A 16,593-nucleotide genomic window follows, 5' to 3' on the forward strand; every position below is an offset into this window, starting at 1 on the left:
GTTGTAGTCCTGCCTCCGTCGATTTGTGGCCAACCCTCGCGATTTTCCCTTGATTGACTTTGTTGAGCCCGCCCAGTGGGCTCAGCAGGCCAATTAAGGGACACCCGGTTACAGGTGACGTCAGGGATTGACATTGTCAAAAGCTCTTGACAGATGAAATATCAGTGTTTGACAGCTGTTTGAAGCTGTCAAACACTGACAATCTGTACACTAAGTTAATTCCTTCCTCTCAGGCTGATTTAGAAATCTCCAGAACAGAAAGCAGAATGCTGCAACTTTTGACAGCTCGCGGCCATTCTGCTTTCTGTGCAGGTGAGATGAGGGACTCCAGAGACCTGAAGGAAGGAAGCCTGCATTAGTAAGTAAAGGCAAGTAAAACTTCTTTAAACACTTTACACACACCAAACACACTTACCTCTGCACTCATGCACCCATCACTCACCTGAACACCGGACATCTCGAACCCTCCCAGCCCTTCAGCCCGACTCGCTAACTTGGCGTGGTTTGGAGCTGTCAGGCAGCCCACACTTCAGGGCTAAAAATAGGGATTAGGCCAAAAACTGCCTGTTAACTGGTAGTTAATTGGCACTAATCCCCTTCCCGCCTCGGGGAGGCGGGTCCCAGCACAGGTCGGGTACCCGCCTCCTGGGAAACGGGCATGGAGGCGGGAAGGGTTCGTGCCCCCCGATTCTGCAATTCTCCCCCCACTCCCGCCTCCAAGGGGCTTGGAAATTCGAGCCCGAAGAGCGTAAAGCTAGTGCGGAAAGTCTAGAATTCACCTCAGAAAAAAAATAATGGGGGGGTGAAAGCATTTTACAGACATCTATATACTTGCCCAATATTCAAAAAGATGGTTTTATGCTCAAAAATTACTTGTTACACATACATTGGTACACTGAGAAATTAGTTAAAATTTCTAATGTTAGAGCACAGGTCCCAATAGTTTTAACCACCACTGAATTACCAGAGTAGTCCCGGTTTGGATCGCTGGAATTTTCTTCGCCCAGGGTACACGACTCAAACCTTGAACACAGGTTGAATGTGCGAGATCACAGGTGGTATTTGCAGGGCAGCAGTGCAGAAAATCTGAACAACAAACCGCCTGTGACAGAAAGAAAAGATAAGAGTGGGAGATGAGCAAGTGGAAAATACAACAGCTTAATGTTTTCTATGTAAACTGTCATGTTTAAAAAGTAAACAATTCAATCCATGTCAAACTACCAGTCCATTATAAAATTACAACCAGTCAAATGTTCAAAGCAGAATATTCACTTGCGCATTCATAAATACTATTAAAATTCAACCTCACACAGCTACTTAAACAGAAAGCAGCTCAAACCAAACCATATTGCATTTAATTTAGTTGTTGTAGTTGCATAGGCTAGAATAATGCAGGAAGGCAATATGAAAACTGTACTTTACAAGTATGCAACATAGAAACAGGCGTAGGCCAGTTAGTCCCTCGAGCCTGTTCCACCATTCATTGAGATCATGGCTGATCTGTGGCCTAAACTTCATATGCAGTACCCGCCTTTGCCCCACATCCCTTAATACCGTTGATAGAAACTAACCATTGATCTAGCATCAATTGCCATTTAAGGAAGAGAGTTCCAAACTTCTACCACCCTTTGCGTGTAGAAGTGTTTCTAGAAAGGCCTGGCTCTAATTTTTAGACGATGTCCCCTGGTCCTAGACTCCCCAACCAGCGGAAAGTGTTTCTCTCTATCTACCCCATCAGTTCCCCTTAATATCTTGAAAACTTCGATCAAATCACCCCTTAACCTTCTGAATTCTAGGGAATTCAACCCTAATAGGAACAAATGGTGTTCCATACTTCCTTTGATTAGAGCTTAAATTCCACATATAGATCACTACTACCCATCTGGATAGCCTCGAGGACACTGTCACTTTAAAAAGATTTACGTCACAGTGGGACCGTTTGGATCAGATGCCAACTGTGTGCAGGACTTCATTCGAAGCGGCACTTTAGCTCCAACCAGAAGCGAGGACACCAACAATTGAGAAAAGTTAGATACACAAAAAACTTGAGATTCAAAACCAAAGGAGGCATTAGATACCTGCCAAAGGAGTTCAATTTTGTATGCACCTTTCAAGAACATGGATCCATTAGGTGTTCAACTGAATTTCCTGCCTCAGGTCAGCAAACCGAAACAGATGTCCTATGAACACTAAGCCGAGCAATGTGCCTTGTGCCCATCAGAAAAGTTAGAATATCACACCCGATGGGTTACAGTCATAGTCCTGGCATCAGCGAACCATTTTTAGTTATTATAGGCTCTTTTAGGATCAGTATGTTAAAGTTTCCACCACTGTAGATCTGCTTGGTTAGGCCAGCCCCCTCAAGTTGGCAAATTAAGGATCTAGGAAATGCTGTACCACATCTAACCAGTGGCGGTTCCTGAATGTAAAAGTGCTCAGATGGAGAAAAAGCCCAAGAACCAGCTTTTCTTTGACCATCAGGGAGGGTTTACTGAGGTGACCGGTTGCCCCTGCATGAATCTTATGACTGACCCTTGGTACAAGAGAACTAAGGAATGCAACACAGAAACAGGCCATTCAGCCCAACCAGTCCGTGCCGGCATTTACGTTCCACTTGAGCCTCCTCCAGTCTTTCCTCATCTAACTATCAGCACAACCCTCTATTCTCTTCTCCCTCATATGCTTATCTAGCCTCCCCTTAAATGCATCTACACTCCGTGGTAGCGAGTTCCACATTCTCACCACCCTCTGGGTAAAGAAGTTTCTTCTGAATTCCCTATTGGATTTGTTGGTGACTATCTTATATTGATGGCCTCTAGTTATGCTCTTCCCCACAAGTGGAAACATTATCTCTATCTACTCTAGCAAAACCGTTTATAATTTTAAATACCCCTATTAGGTCACCCCTCAGCTGTCTTTTTTCCCCCCAAGTGAAGAGACACCCAGCCTGTTCACCCTTTCTTGATATGTATACACTCTCATTTCTGGTATCACCCTTGTGAATCTTCTCGGCACCCTCTCTGGTGCCTCTATCCTTTCTATAATATGGCAAACAGAATTGTACGCAGTACTCCAAGTGTGGTCTAACCAAGGTTCGATACAAGTTTAGCATAACTTCACTACTTTTCAATTCTATCCCTCTAGAAATAAACCCTAGTGCTTGGTTTGCTTTTTTATGGCCGTTAACCTGTGTCGCTACTTTTAGTGATTTGTGTATTTGTACTCCGAGATCCCTTTGCTCCTCTACCCCACCCAGACTCACTCGCCAAGTGATAAATGACCTCCCTATTCTTCCTGCCAAAATGTAATCCCTCATTTATCGGTGTTGAAATTCATTTGCCAATTATATGCCCATTCTGCAAGTTTATTAATGTCCTCCTGTAATTTGTTGCATTTCTCCTCAGTATTGACTATCCCCCCCCCAATTTGGTGTCATCTGCAAATTTAGAAATTGTTTTTGATTCCAAAGTCTAAATCGTTAATACAAATTGTGAACAACAGTGGTCCCAGCACTGATCCTTGTGAAACACCACTACCCATCTTCTGCCACTGAATAAGCAACCCTTGACCCTTACTCTCTGCTTTTGGTCTTGAAGCCAGCTAGCTATCCAATCTGCTACTTGTCCGGACTCTGCATTCGGTGACCTTATTCATTAGTCTATTATGTGGTACTGGTTGGGCTAATTGGCCTGCTTCTGTGCTGTATATCCTATGTATTATTGATAGGAAGTGCTAAGGAGTCAATCACAAGGACATACTGTAGGTACTACAGTTGGAGAAGGGTATCACTAAGGATGGGGTCTTTGTGAACAATCAGATGTGACGAAAGCAGGGCTCAGTCATGCTTCAAACAGGTAAAACATCTGTAGCGTATCATTTGAGACTGAGAAATGAGAATTTAAAACTAACTTCAGTTAGCTGTGCACGAGACAGAGCTCTTTTATCATTGTTAAGGAGAAGAAGAAAAATCACCACGAGACAATCTGACCCATTTCCCCTGGCCTGGGGGTGGTTGGGCGGGGTGGGGGGGGGGGGGGTTAAGTCCAAAACAATGGGGCATAGCCTTCAAATTAGAGCAAGGCCATTTAGGTGAAGTCAGGAAGCACTTTTTCCAAATGAACAGCAGAGTCTGAACCAGGAAGTGCAAGTTAGAAGTGAATTCAATGTCAAATCAGGTACAGGAAGAGAAAGAGGGAATGAAAAATTGGATGAAAGAGAGAAAGTGTTAAAAAAAATCTCCAACAATTAAAAGCTGAAGGAATGAGACTCCACACTTGTAATAGTTAATGTTCTCTTCCAGAGGTGTTGTTTGGCAGTAATTAACACTTAGCACGCCATTAAAAAGGGTACTTAGACTGAAATGGACAAACCCTAACTGTCTGGAGAGTTTAGTTTGCATCTACTATGCAAGTACAGGAACTTCACGCCGTTCAATGCATTTGAATAGAGAGTCAGACAGAGATAGATATCGTTTTCGGAAAGCTAACGGCAGAGTGGCAGAGCTCGGGAAAACAACTTCTGGATTCTCGAGTTCAACTGCGCATCTGCCCTTGCCCGAAGTTACTGTGAGAGTTGCGCATATAACGGCGAGCACCATTAGCCTTGCCATTATTTTGACAGGAAAATCTGGGCCATTATATTTTAAGGGCTGAAACAGCAAGGGTGTCTCACTTTAGTTAAAATTGCTTCAGGCCTCAGCAGGCTTGAGATCCAGACTGGGTGTGTCAGACTTCTCACTATGTCCTGCCAGTACTTTGTATAAATGTTTTTAACTGCGTGTTGAAACCTGTTTTTGGAAGTTCCAGAAAGTTGTGTAAAAGGCAGTTGGGGGGGTTTCCCCACAGAGAATTTCAGTTTGTGATTTAACTGTTTCCAGCAGAGGCAACTAAGAGACTCTGGACACAGCGCATCAGAAACTAAGCTCAAAAAAGTATTGGAATGAACTTCTAAAAGATTCAGTACTTTTGAGTTTTAAACAATTTATGGAGCAAGTCAAGGACTGTACAGCTAGTTTCTTGCTATGTGTTTTCTGCTTCTGTATAGTTCTCATTTATAAATAAATTTGACTATTAGTTTTAACTTGAGGACGCGGTCTGATCAGGTGATATTCACCGCCCTTTTGGAGCAGACTGGAGAATGCAATGGACAGAGTACCCAGTGACTGGCATGCAATACCTTTTGTCAGAGATAAGGCTGCAAGTTTCAGTTCTGGAGAGATATGGCTTTATTTAGGGAAATTGCCTCATTGTCGTGAACGAGTTATCGGAGAAAGCCTGAATTGTAATATCAACATGCCGATTAGGAGGCCGAATGGGAAAATCTTGTATTACAGGAAACTGTGTGATATCTGGCACGGACGGGACCGGCGTGTTGTCAATCTATCAAAACTGCCGGACATACAAAGTTAATGTTGAAGCATACAGAGGTTTTCATCTCCGTATCTGACAACAAACACTGTTGCTTAGCAACAGCTTCAAACAGTCGGCCCGTACCTTGGAAGCGTCTCTGTAGCTTAGCAACAGCTTCAGAGAGACTTTCCAAAGCTTGACTGTTGGGGGAAAAAAAAAAGCCACGAGAAGAAAAACAACCTAACAGAACAGCTCCTGATTTCTGCCGGTAGATCGAGGGTTCCAGACATACAACCTCCGGATAAACCAAAGTTCTCCTGTAGTAGGAATAAGTCTTGTGCTTTCCTGGCCAAAAGGCACATTGCATGAGAAAACAGAAGTTCTTTGCACATCAAGAGCCCATATTTTCTCAGGTTGAATTTCCTAACAAAGTTTCACCCATGAATCCTTCAGCGCCTCATCATGTGAAGGGTGTTGTCTATGGAGTGTCTCACCCTGCAAACAAAAGGTTCAATTGTCTTAAAAGCCATCAGATATGGTTCTTCCACCGATAGATGTCTCAGCAGCGAGTCATTACTGGGGTGTCGGGCAGCAGCTGCAGCATCCTCGTCTGGGTCTTTGTTGTGGCCCTTGCCTGGAATTGTTCATTTGGGAACAAAGCTTTCTCTGGCACATAACGTGGTGTCAGCTCTTTTGTTTCAGGAGCCAGACCCAAAATAGGTTTTAAGCTTCACTGGCACTTACTGAAGCTTTCCGAAGTAGCTTCTACTCAGTTAGCAGATGCCAGGGGAAGGGGGGGGGGGGGGGGGGGTGGGGGCAGTGGGGAGGGAGAAGTGTGGTTTTCCAGAAGCCAGGTGTCTGAGGCTACAGGGAAATTGGATATGTTAAAGTTAAATATATCCTTAGTGCACTAAGCTGCAGATCTGACCCCAGTTCTCTTGGGTCACAAGAGGATGCCATTAGTGATGAGACACAAGTTAGCTGGTAAGTCATCTCCAGGAGAGGCAAAGTTATCTTAACCCACACATTTCATCTTTCCCAGATCTCAAATCAAAAAAGCAGCCTCCACATAAACAAGCAGTGCCACTGATATTTGTAGTTGCAGGGATGGAAAAAATTGAGCAAATGTGCTTTTTAAGTCATTCATAGGATGTGGGCGTCGCTGGCAAGGCTAGCATTTATTGTCCATCCCCAATTGCCCTCGAGTGGTGGTGAGCCGCCTTCTTGAACAGCCGCAAACCATTTGGTCAATATGCTCCCACCGTGCAGTTAGGGAGGGAGTTCCAGGATTTTAACCCAGTGACGATGAAGGAACAGCGATATATTTCCAAGTCAGGATGGTGTGCGACTTGGAGGGGAACTTGCAGGTGATGGTGTCCCCATGCGCCTGCTACCCTTGTCCTTCTAGGGTGGTAGAGGTCGCGGGTTTGGGAGGTGCTGTCGAAGAAGCCGTGGCGAGTTGCTGCAGTGCATCGTGTAGATGGTACACACTGCAGCCACGGTACGCCGGTGGTGGAGGGAGTGAATGTTTAAGGTGGTGGATGGGGTGCCAATGAAGCAGGCTGCTTAGTCCTGGATGGTATTGAGCTTCTTGCGTGTTTTTGGAGTTGCACTCATCCAGACGAGTGGAAGGTATTCCATTACACTCCTGACTTGTGCCTTGTAGATGGTGGAAAGGCTTTGGGAGTAAGGTGGTGAGACACTCGCCGCAGAATACCCAGCCTCTCAAATGCACTTGTGGTGACAACTGGACCAGCCACATAAATGATAAGTTTCTGGTCAATGGTGACCCCCAGGATGCTGATGGTGGGGGATTAGGTGATGGTAATGCCGTTGAATGTCAAGGGGCGGTCGTTAGACTCTCCCTTGTTGGATAGTCATTGCCTGGCACTTGTGTGGTGCGAATGTTACTTGCCACTTAACAGCCCAAGCCTGAATGTCGTCCAGGTCTTGCTGCATGCGGGCACGGATTGCTTTATCTGAGGAGTTGCGAATGGAACTGAACACCATGCAGTCATCAGCAAACATCCCTACTTCTGACCTTATGTTGGAGGGAAGGTCATTGATGAAGCAGCTGAAGATGTTTGGGCCTAGGACACTGCCCTGAGGAACTCCTGCAGTGATGTCCTAGGGCTGAGATGATTGGCCTCCAACAACCACAACCATCTTCATTGGCTGGAGTCATACCTAGCACAAAAGGAAGTGTTTTCCCCGATTCCCACTGACTTTAATTTTACTAGGGCTCCTTGAGGCCACACTCAGTCAAATGCTGCCTTGATGTCAAGGGCAGTCACTCTCGTCTCACCGGTCTATCAATGTTGTCTATACAGACTTCCAAGAGATATTTCATAACATTCCACACAAGAGATTATTAGCAAAGATAAAAGTGCACGGAACATAGAAGATAGGAGCAGGAGTAGGCCATTCGGCCCCTCGAGCCTGCTCCGCCATTCAATGAGATCATGGCTGATCATCCAAATTCAGTACCCTGTCCCTGCCTTCTCCCCATATCCCTTTAGCCTTAAGAAATATATCTAACTCCTTCTTGAATATATTTAATGAATTGGCCTCAACTGCCTTCTGTGGTAGAGAATTCCACAGGTTCACCACTCGCTGGGTGAAGAAATTCCTCCTCATCTGTCCTAAATGGCTTACCCCTTATCCTTAGACTGTGACCCCTGGTTCTGGACTCCCCAGCCATTGGTAACATCCTTCCTGCATCCAGTCTGTCCAGCCCTGTTAGAATTTTCTAAGTTTCAATGAGATACCCTCTCATTCTTCTAAACTCCAGCGAGTATAAGCCCAATCGACCCAATCTCTCCTCATAAGTCATTCCTGCCATCCCAGGCATCAGTCTGGTGAATCTTCGCTGCACTCCCTCCATGGCAAGAACATCCTTCCTCAGATAAGGCGACCAAAACTGCACACAATACTCAAGGTGTGGTCTCACCAAGGCCCTGTACAACTGCAGCAAGACATCCTTGTTCTTGTACTCGAACCCTCTCGCTACGAAGGCCAACTGGAGATAGCCTTGTAACGTGGGATAAAGGGAATATACTCTGCCATGCAGGATGAGAGAAGTGGCATTTCCCTTGTAGCCATACTGGGGCAAGAAAAATTAACAAAAGCAAAATGCTGCAGATGCTGGAAATCGGAAATAAAAAACAGAAAGTGCTGGAAATACTCAGCATCTGTGGAGAGAGAAAAAGCGTTAACCTTTGGTCGATGAGCTTTCGTCAGAACGTTCTGATGAAAGGTCATCGACCTGAAACGTTAACTCGCTTTCTCTCTTCACAGATGCAGCCTGACCTGCTGAGTATTTAAGATAAATTAACAGTGGCTCTATGCAAAAACAAAACCAACATATGGTACAAGCATATCAGACTAATTTGGAGACTGGCAAATACCCTAAAGGATCACCATCAATGATTCGCTTATAATATAATTGGGTACAACCTACATTAGGCACAGGGCAGCAGGCATATCCGCTATCAACCTTCTTACAGCAGGTGTTTTCATCTGGGCAAGTAGACCCATCTGGACAATGGATAGCTGAAGCCAGGCTAGTGGCCAGCCACAGAACCACAAACGTCTGAATCATGACCTGAAAGAGAACAGAATAGTACATCACTCAAGTGGGTAGAAAGTAAGCCAAGGCATGTTAATGAAAGCCAGTTCCTCCTCCTGCTGTGTAAACAGAATGTTCGGCGTTGTATACAGCTTCCCCAAGGACCAGCACAGCGCGAGTGTGACCTGCAACAGCATGAACTAGTCTAATTTAAATGAGCACCTTCACTCAATGACCAGCACACAGACGATAGGATATCAAATAGATTTAAAAGCCTTCTCAATTAGTCTCGGGTGTCTCATTATAAATATGAACCCTAAAGTCGGGTTGAAACTTTAACCAGCGTTATGGATCCCTATTCAATCTTAATTAATCCTGGTTAATAAGAATCTAGTCATTTGTTTGGGGAGTTCAGTGAAGATATACAATAACCAATGAAATAGCAAGAGCTGAAAACCAAACTTCAAGGGCTATGTCTTTAAAAATCAAGGAAACAGGAAAGTTAAAGAATACAGAAAAAGCAAAGGGGGCCCCCAATGGCTCAGCGAGGTTAGCTACTGAACAGCTGAGCCAATCAGAACAGGAAGATCCAACGCTCAAATCAACAGCCTGCACTGAATTAGGTGATCTCAGCAGTGGTGATGGTTGGCATGGCACAGTTAGTCTCACCAACCCATGGTTTGGGTTGGTGGGGCAGGGGCGAAGAGAGAGAGAAGCCAGGATTCCAGCTATCCAGAGGCCCCTGTTGGTAAATGCACAAATGTGGGCGGTGGCCGAGAGCAGGTGCCGCGGCTCAGCTGTGACGCCTTTCAAACTCAAATTGCCATTCGGGCTCCTACGTGAAAAATGGCCACTGGGATCAGAGGGGAGGGTGGAGATGCTGGAGGGCTGTTGGCCCTTGTGAAACCAACTGGCAAAAATCAGAAGACGAGGAAGGATTTCTTCATTTAAAAAAAAGTTGAAGACCAAAATAATGAAATAAAATTACTTATTTAGGTGTGTAACAAAGGGAAACAGCAGCAAGCACACAAGACTGCATTTGAGAACCATTTTTGTTTGTGTATAGCATTACAGTATTTGGGTTTCCTGCCATTGAAGTTCACTTTGACATGAGCAGAGTCTCCACTAGGCAAAAAGTGTCAACAGTAAACAATGTTTCGCAAATCATTGCTTTTAAAAAAAGACAACCATCATTTTTTTTTGGGAGATGCGCAGCATCTAAAAGGGGAAAGCTAGTTTAATGTGTCAAGTGGAGCCTTCTACCAGAATTCAGGCGAGTGAAAAATGACACTTTAAAACTTGAAGTGTAGGTGCAATGTAACAGAGCCACCATTGTTAGGCAATGAATAAGGAAGTGACGATATCTTTTGCTTTGTGTTTAGTTTCCTAATGCAGAGTAAACACTGACATACAGCACAGTATTATACTGTGGAGAGAAGATTGGCTTACACACATTCATACTCGCTGACCAGCTGGGCTGTAACATTAGCTACCAAGATGGCATCTGTCCGAACTGATCAAAAGGCATTTTGGCACATTGTGAAATAGTCTGATCATTTATACTAGGATTTTTTTATTTTTTTTTTTTAATTTAAATACAGTTCAGAGAGACTTAGCACATGTGTAAGCAATATAGGTTAGAGATCTTAAACAGTGAGTGGACTTCCAGAGACTCACGTTCAGGTACACAGGAATAATCGGGAGTTGTGTCAGCCGTGGCTCAGTGGGCAGCACCCTCACCTCCGAGTCAGAAGGTTGCGGGTTCAAGTCCCACACCAGAGACTGGAGCACAAAAATCTAGGCCGACACTCCAGTGCAGTACTGAGGGAGCGCCGCCGCACTGTTAGGAGGTGGCGTCTTTTGAATGAGATGTTAAACCGAGGCCCCGTCTGCTCTCAGGTGGACGAGAAAGAACCCACGGTACTATTTCAAAGAGCAGGGGAGTTATCCTCAATATTTATCCCTCAATCAACATCACTAAAACAGATTATCTGATCATTATCACATTGCCGTTTGTGGGAGCTTGCTGTGCGCAAATTGGCTGCTGTGTTTCCTACATTACAACAGTGACTACACTTCAAAAATTACTTCATTGGCTGTAAAGTGCTTTGGGACGACCGGTGGTAGTGAAAGGCGCTACAGAAATGGAAGTCCGTCTTTTCTTTTTTGTAGGCGTTTGAAGTGGCAGGTAATGGAGCAGGGACTGCAGCAAGCACACAAAACTGGAGCGGACACAACATGTCAAAGAATTCGAAGGTGGCTCCCCCTATGGTTAGCGAGTAGCTGAGCCAAACAGACCTGCCAGGTTCCAGATGGCCACAGGAGGTGGCCATTCGGCCCATCAGGCATGATCTTTGAAAGAGCTCGCCAAGAAGTCCCACTTCCAGGCTTCTTCTCCGCAGTCTTGCAATTTTTTTATTTTCCAAGTGTTTATCCAATTCCCTATTGAAAGTTACTATTGAATCTGCTTCCACCACCCTTTCAGGCAGCACATTCCAGATCAGAACAGCTCACTGCGTATCATCTCCCCCCCCCGGCTCTTTTGGCAATTATCTTAAATCCGTGTCTTCTGTTTACCAACCCTCCTGCCACTGGAAACAGTTTCTCCTTATTTATTCTATCAAAACCCCTCAATTTTGAACACCTCTCTTAAAACTCCCCTTAACTTTCTTTGGTCCAAGGAGAACAATCCCAGTTTCTGCAGTCTTTCCACATAACTGAAGTCTCTCAACCCTGGTACCATTCTAGTAAATCTCCCCTGCACCCTCTCCAACCTCCCTAAAGTGCGGTGCCCAGAATTGGACACAATACTCCAGCTGGGGACTAACCAGTGATTTAGAAACCTTTAGCATAACTTTCTTGCTTTTGTACTCTATGCCTCTATTTATAAAGCCTGCTTTTTAAAAAAAAAAATAAAGAAACAGCATCAACTTGTCCTGCCACCTTCAAAGATGTGTGTATATGAACCCCCAGATCTTGCTGTTCCTGCACCCAGTTTAAAATTATACCATTTAGTTTAGATTGCCCCTCTCATTTTTCCTTCCAAAATGCATCACTTCACTGCATTAAATTTCATCTGCCATGTGCCTACCCATTTCACCAGTGTGTCTGAGCCTTTGGTTTGTGTTAAGTTTGCTGATCTCAATCTGGGTGACAGTAGCGGTGTTATAATCAACCCAGCCGAAAGAGAAGTCAAATTTGCAGTTTCAAGGCCGTGGTACAAACAGGAAGCAATACCAGAAACCAGGATCATAAACCAACTACTTCTCCAATAGCACTGGTTAGGCACCGAAAATCCCCTCCAGTGAAAGGTATCGGGTTACAGGTCAGGCTTTTCAAACATCACTGCTCGACAACAGTTTGCATAACCAGACCATGGCCTTTGTAATCTGAATTCAGTACCTTTCACTTCTTGCGCTCAAGATAACACAGCCCATAATAACAATAGGCAAACAAGCATACTGCCTTATAATTCTCCCGACATTTTGCAACATCAGGTATCACAAAATAATCACGCTAAACCAGGTGTGTATAGGGGAGTAGTCATCAAATTGATGTACATAAATATTTGCCCAATATCTTAACACAGGAGAGTGGTGTCTGCCCGTTATACACTCAAAAGTTATAGAGCGTACCTACACATATGTTATATCAAAAGAAAGCTGATGATCATAGGCATATTTACTTTTTGGTCAGACAGAAATTGTTCGGACAGGATACAAAAAACGTTCAAAAATCCGCTCATTAGCGGTTGACCAATCCTACCGCTCATTAGCGTGGAGTGACATGATGGTTGACAATCCTACAGTTCAGCGACCTGATGGTTGACCAATCAGTGAGTCACGGGCGGGACCTAATCCTGCAGCCTCCCGAAACGTTGCCGCCATTTTCCCCCCCTGCTTTTACCAGCTGCGGCAGCCTGCCGGAGCAGGTGGTGAGTTGTGGTCACTCGGGCCCATGGGGTCACTCGGGCCGGGCCTGACAACCGCGCGGCCTGAGACACAGAGCGGGGGAGCGGCAGCGGCCGGCCGTCAACCACGCGGCCTGAGACACAGAGCGGGGGAGCGGCAGCGGCCAGCCGTCAACTGCGCAGCCCTCTAAACTGCCCTGGCAATGCCGGGCCCCCCCCAGCTAGTATAAAATATCTTTGAACAGTCTGCCAGAAATTAGTTTACTCTTTCTCCAGACTAACTCATAGTCCAGGTGGGTCAACATGGTACCTGAGCTTAGAGCCACCTTCAGTAATAGTACATGTCTTCAGTTACATTACAACAGTGGCTTCACTTCAAAAGGACTTCATTGACCGTAAAGCCCGAGGTCCTGAAAGAGGCTATAGAAATGCAAGTCGCCTTTCTTTCTCTGTAGGACCACTTGGTTCAGACATCATTTATAGATGAAATATGTTCAGAGCTGCTGGAATGCTGTAGCATTTTCCGATAATAACCTGACCCCGGGAGAGCAAGGCCTCGTCTCCTCTGACCCCACGAGAGAATGGCCCCGTTGCTCAGTCTTAGTTTAAGGGCGCTGGTCAATAGCACCTACTTCTGCTTGCCCCACTTCTATTAACTCCCATGTACGATATAGAACTTCCACCACAGCAGCACAACATTTAAAAAAATTTTTTTTATAAAGTCTTGGCAGTTAATCCTACCTGTAACTGGGGCAACACACCTATGAAGTGCACAAGGTGTTTTTACCAATGTCACTACTGTAGTAAATCTTCAGGCCCCATCAGGACCGATTCAATTTCTGGAATGTGGCCAATGTACTTTCATTTCAAAAGCATGACCATAAGCTCATACAAACCTGAAGGTGCAGTTAAACAAGGAGTACGTTTGGCTTTCAGTACTTAGCACGTACTGCCAATAGCCTTTGACCTGTTCATGGTACTAAGCACCCGTAGACACGCAAACACTTTATTGGGAGTCAGAGGATGCAGATCACCTATCAGGTCATTTACTTTCTCTAATCTGTAGAGAATTGTGTCGTGTTGTCCTTCTTAGAAGCACCTCCAACAACCCCTAAAAAGTGTCTTTAAAAGACATATTATCCCCAAATATATCATTTCCTGCACTTTTTTCTTGATGTGCTTCCATACACTATAAAAAACACAGAATAAGTGTTGCTTAAACTGACGTATTGCCTGTCTACCTCGTGCACACGCTGCGTGGGCCGAGTTCGTCTGAAAACAGTGAGCTTGGCTACAAAACTACAGCGTGCTTCCAGCCAATAGCTATTTGGTTTGAGCGATTCCAAATGCCCCCCAGCCAAGAAACTAGCTTTGCTTTCTATAACAAATCAATTACGTCACTCTTTACAATCCTGGGTCAACAGGACACAATGCTATCTCCCTCCCCACAGTCCAGTCCATTTTTTAAATGGTCAACATGCTGCTTCCAGGGCCCTTTCTGACTCAATAATCTGCCCCTGTAATAAAACAATCTGATGGCTCGGGTTCCACTTCCTGATCAGTGTTTTTAGCCTAATGTCACATGGTGTTTCGTACTGCATCAGTCTGCTGAACCAGTTCTATTTAGCTCACATTCTCTAGGCTTCCTTGTACAGCTATTTACTGAATGACCTGGTGCATGGAATTTACTATCTCGCAACCAGCCTCTTGGCCCTTCTACCCTGGGCAGTCTGGTGTCCTCTCAGGTTGGGGAAGCACTTGGCCCTAGACATTACTCACCTCTCTTGGGCTGTGGACACATTCTTTGTTCCTAACATGCCACGAATGCAGGCATTTCCAAACTAATTAGTAAAGTCAACGGTAACTACAAGCCATCTTGAACCCAATTAGCATCAGCTAGTTATTTTTGTCTACTTCAAAAATAAAGAGCACCAATTTCGCAATGTGAGACAGTATCTATGATAGTTCTCAAATATATGGAGTTCAGGATACATTAAATAGCACACAGACCAAAAACACCATCAGTGTAAATCACTCAAGACCTCAGGCAAAAATCAAATCTTTGCTTCTGTGAGATCCCACGTTGCAATGAAAAAAGTCATCCACCATGAAACTACTATAGAAAAAAGACAAGATAACCCTTCAAACAATCCTGACAGCATTACTAGATTGTTTTAATGATAAGCAGAAGCTATTGTTAACAGAGGAACAGGTGGAGGCCATTTAGCCCCTCGGATCTATTCCGCCATTCATTGAAGTCATGGCTGATCAGTGACCTAACTCCATATACCCACCTTTGCCCCGTATCCCTTAATACCTTTGGTTAACAAAAATCTATCGATCTCAGCTTGAAAATTAACAAATGACCAAATATCAATTGCCGTTTGCGGAAGAGAGTTCCAAACTTCTACCATCCTTTGTGTGTAGAAGTATTTCCTAACTGGACTCCTGAAAGGTCTGGCTCTAATTTTTAGGCTATGCCCTCTAGTCCCAAACTCCCCAACCAGCGGGAATAGTTTCTCTCTATCTACCCTATCAGTTCCCCTTAATATATCTTAAGCTTCAATTAAATCACCCCTTAACCTTCTAAATTCCAAGGAATACAACCTTAGTTTGTGTAATCTCTCCTCTTAATTTAATCCTTGGAGTCCAGGTATCATTCTGGTAAATCTACGCTGTACTCCCTCAAAGGCCAAGTGCCAACACAAGTCCCAGTTCTTTTAACTGCACAAAACAGCTAGATAAGTGACAAGTATAGATATCTGATAGAAGCAGGGTCTCCTCGCCAGTATTAGAGGAGCCACCCTACCTGAAGCAGAAATCAAGTTTTCAAACAAAGTAACTTACCTACTGCTCCGTAGTAAAGCTTCAACCAACTTGAGGTCTCTGTTCAGCACACCACTAACTAAAATTAGAATCCAAGTTTTCAGAAATACAAGTGGGAGTGACAGGGAGGTTCTTGAATACTCCTCCCCCAGCTAAAATTTGGTTTCTGCCACAGAGCATGCTACATAAAGCCCATAGGGAAAATACAGACCACATCATCTTTTAATCTGAGCCTGACACATTGCAGGAAGTCAGCCCACCAGGAGTCCCTAGAGCTCAAAGAAAGATCACATCCACCCCACGGCACCCTCAACATCAGCATATGGGGAGGTTACGGACATATTAGAAGCTCCATTCAAAGCCACATTATACTGGTTGCTCAAGGCACTATGAAAAGACTGATCAAACTTGCATTTATACAGCACCATTCATGTCCTCCGGGCGTCCCAAAGTACTTCACAGCTAATAAAGTACTCTTCACATGTCACTGTTAGAATGTAGGGAAATGCAGGAGCCAATCTGTGCACAGCAAGGTTCCACAAGCAGTAATAAGATAAATGACCAGATAATCAGCTAGTTGAGGAGATAAATGTTGGCCAGGAGATTGTGCCAACACAGTGGAGCTCTGCACACATGGCTGCATTTTTTTTTGTACAATGAATTATACTGGAATTTCTTTTAAAAATGAATCTTTAGGCTGAAGTTTGTTCTTTAAATATAACGTTATAGAAAGCAATTTACATCAATCCTGGGTACAGTTGCCAACTCTGGTTGGACACAGTCCTGGAGGCTTCTTCATGGCCTCTTGCCTCCAACCGCCCTACCTAGTCAAACGGTCTCCCCCCACCTCCAATATTTATATAGAAGTAAAACAAAATAAAAAGTAAAGAAAATGAAAAATATATATTTTTTTAATGCTGCTATGATTTTTCTCCTGGATT

General features: G+C 44.4%; 1 protein-coding gene across 3 annotated transcripts in view; it reads right to left on the reverse strand.

The window, feature by feature from the left end:
* The window catches only part of grnb (granulin b), a 65,468-nt gene that overhangs the window by 25,862 nt on the left and 23,013 nt on the right, over positions 1 to 16,593 (reverse strand). For 2 of the 3 annotated variants that reach the window (XM_085966223.1, XM_085966226.1), the window contains exons 2-3: positions 8,809 to 8,952; positions 965 to 1,102 (exon numbers count right to left, since the gene is read on the reverse strand). In XM_085966223.1, coding sequence (XP_085822349.1) covers positions 965 to 1,102; positions 8,809 to 8,949 — 279 coding nt within the window. In that variant the 5' untranslated portion in view covers positions 8,950 to 8,952. Of the gene's footprint in view, positions 1 to 964; positions 1,103 to 8,808; positions 8,953 to 15,673; positions 15,754 to 16,593 lie in introns of those variants that run through there. The other variant, XM_085966225.1, reaches the window with a different exon arrangement.

The sequence above is a fragment of the Somniosus microcephalus genome, chromosome 24 (genome assembly GCF_052327205.1).
Source record: "Somniosus microcephalus isolate GS21.2 chromosome 24, FLI_Smic_1.0, whole genome shotgun sequence".
In the NCBI taxonomy this organism is placed as follows: domain Eukaryota; kingdom Metazoa; phylum Chordata; class Chondrichthyes; order Squaliformes; family Somniosidae; genus Somniosus; species Somniosus microcephalus.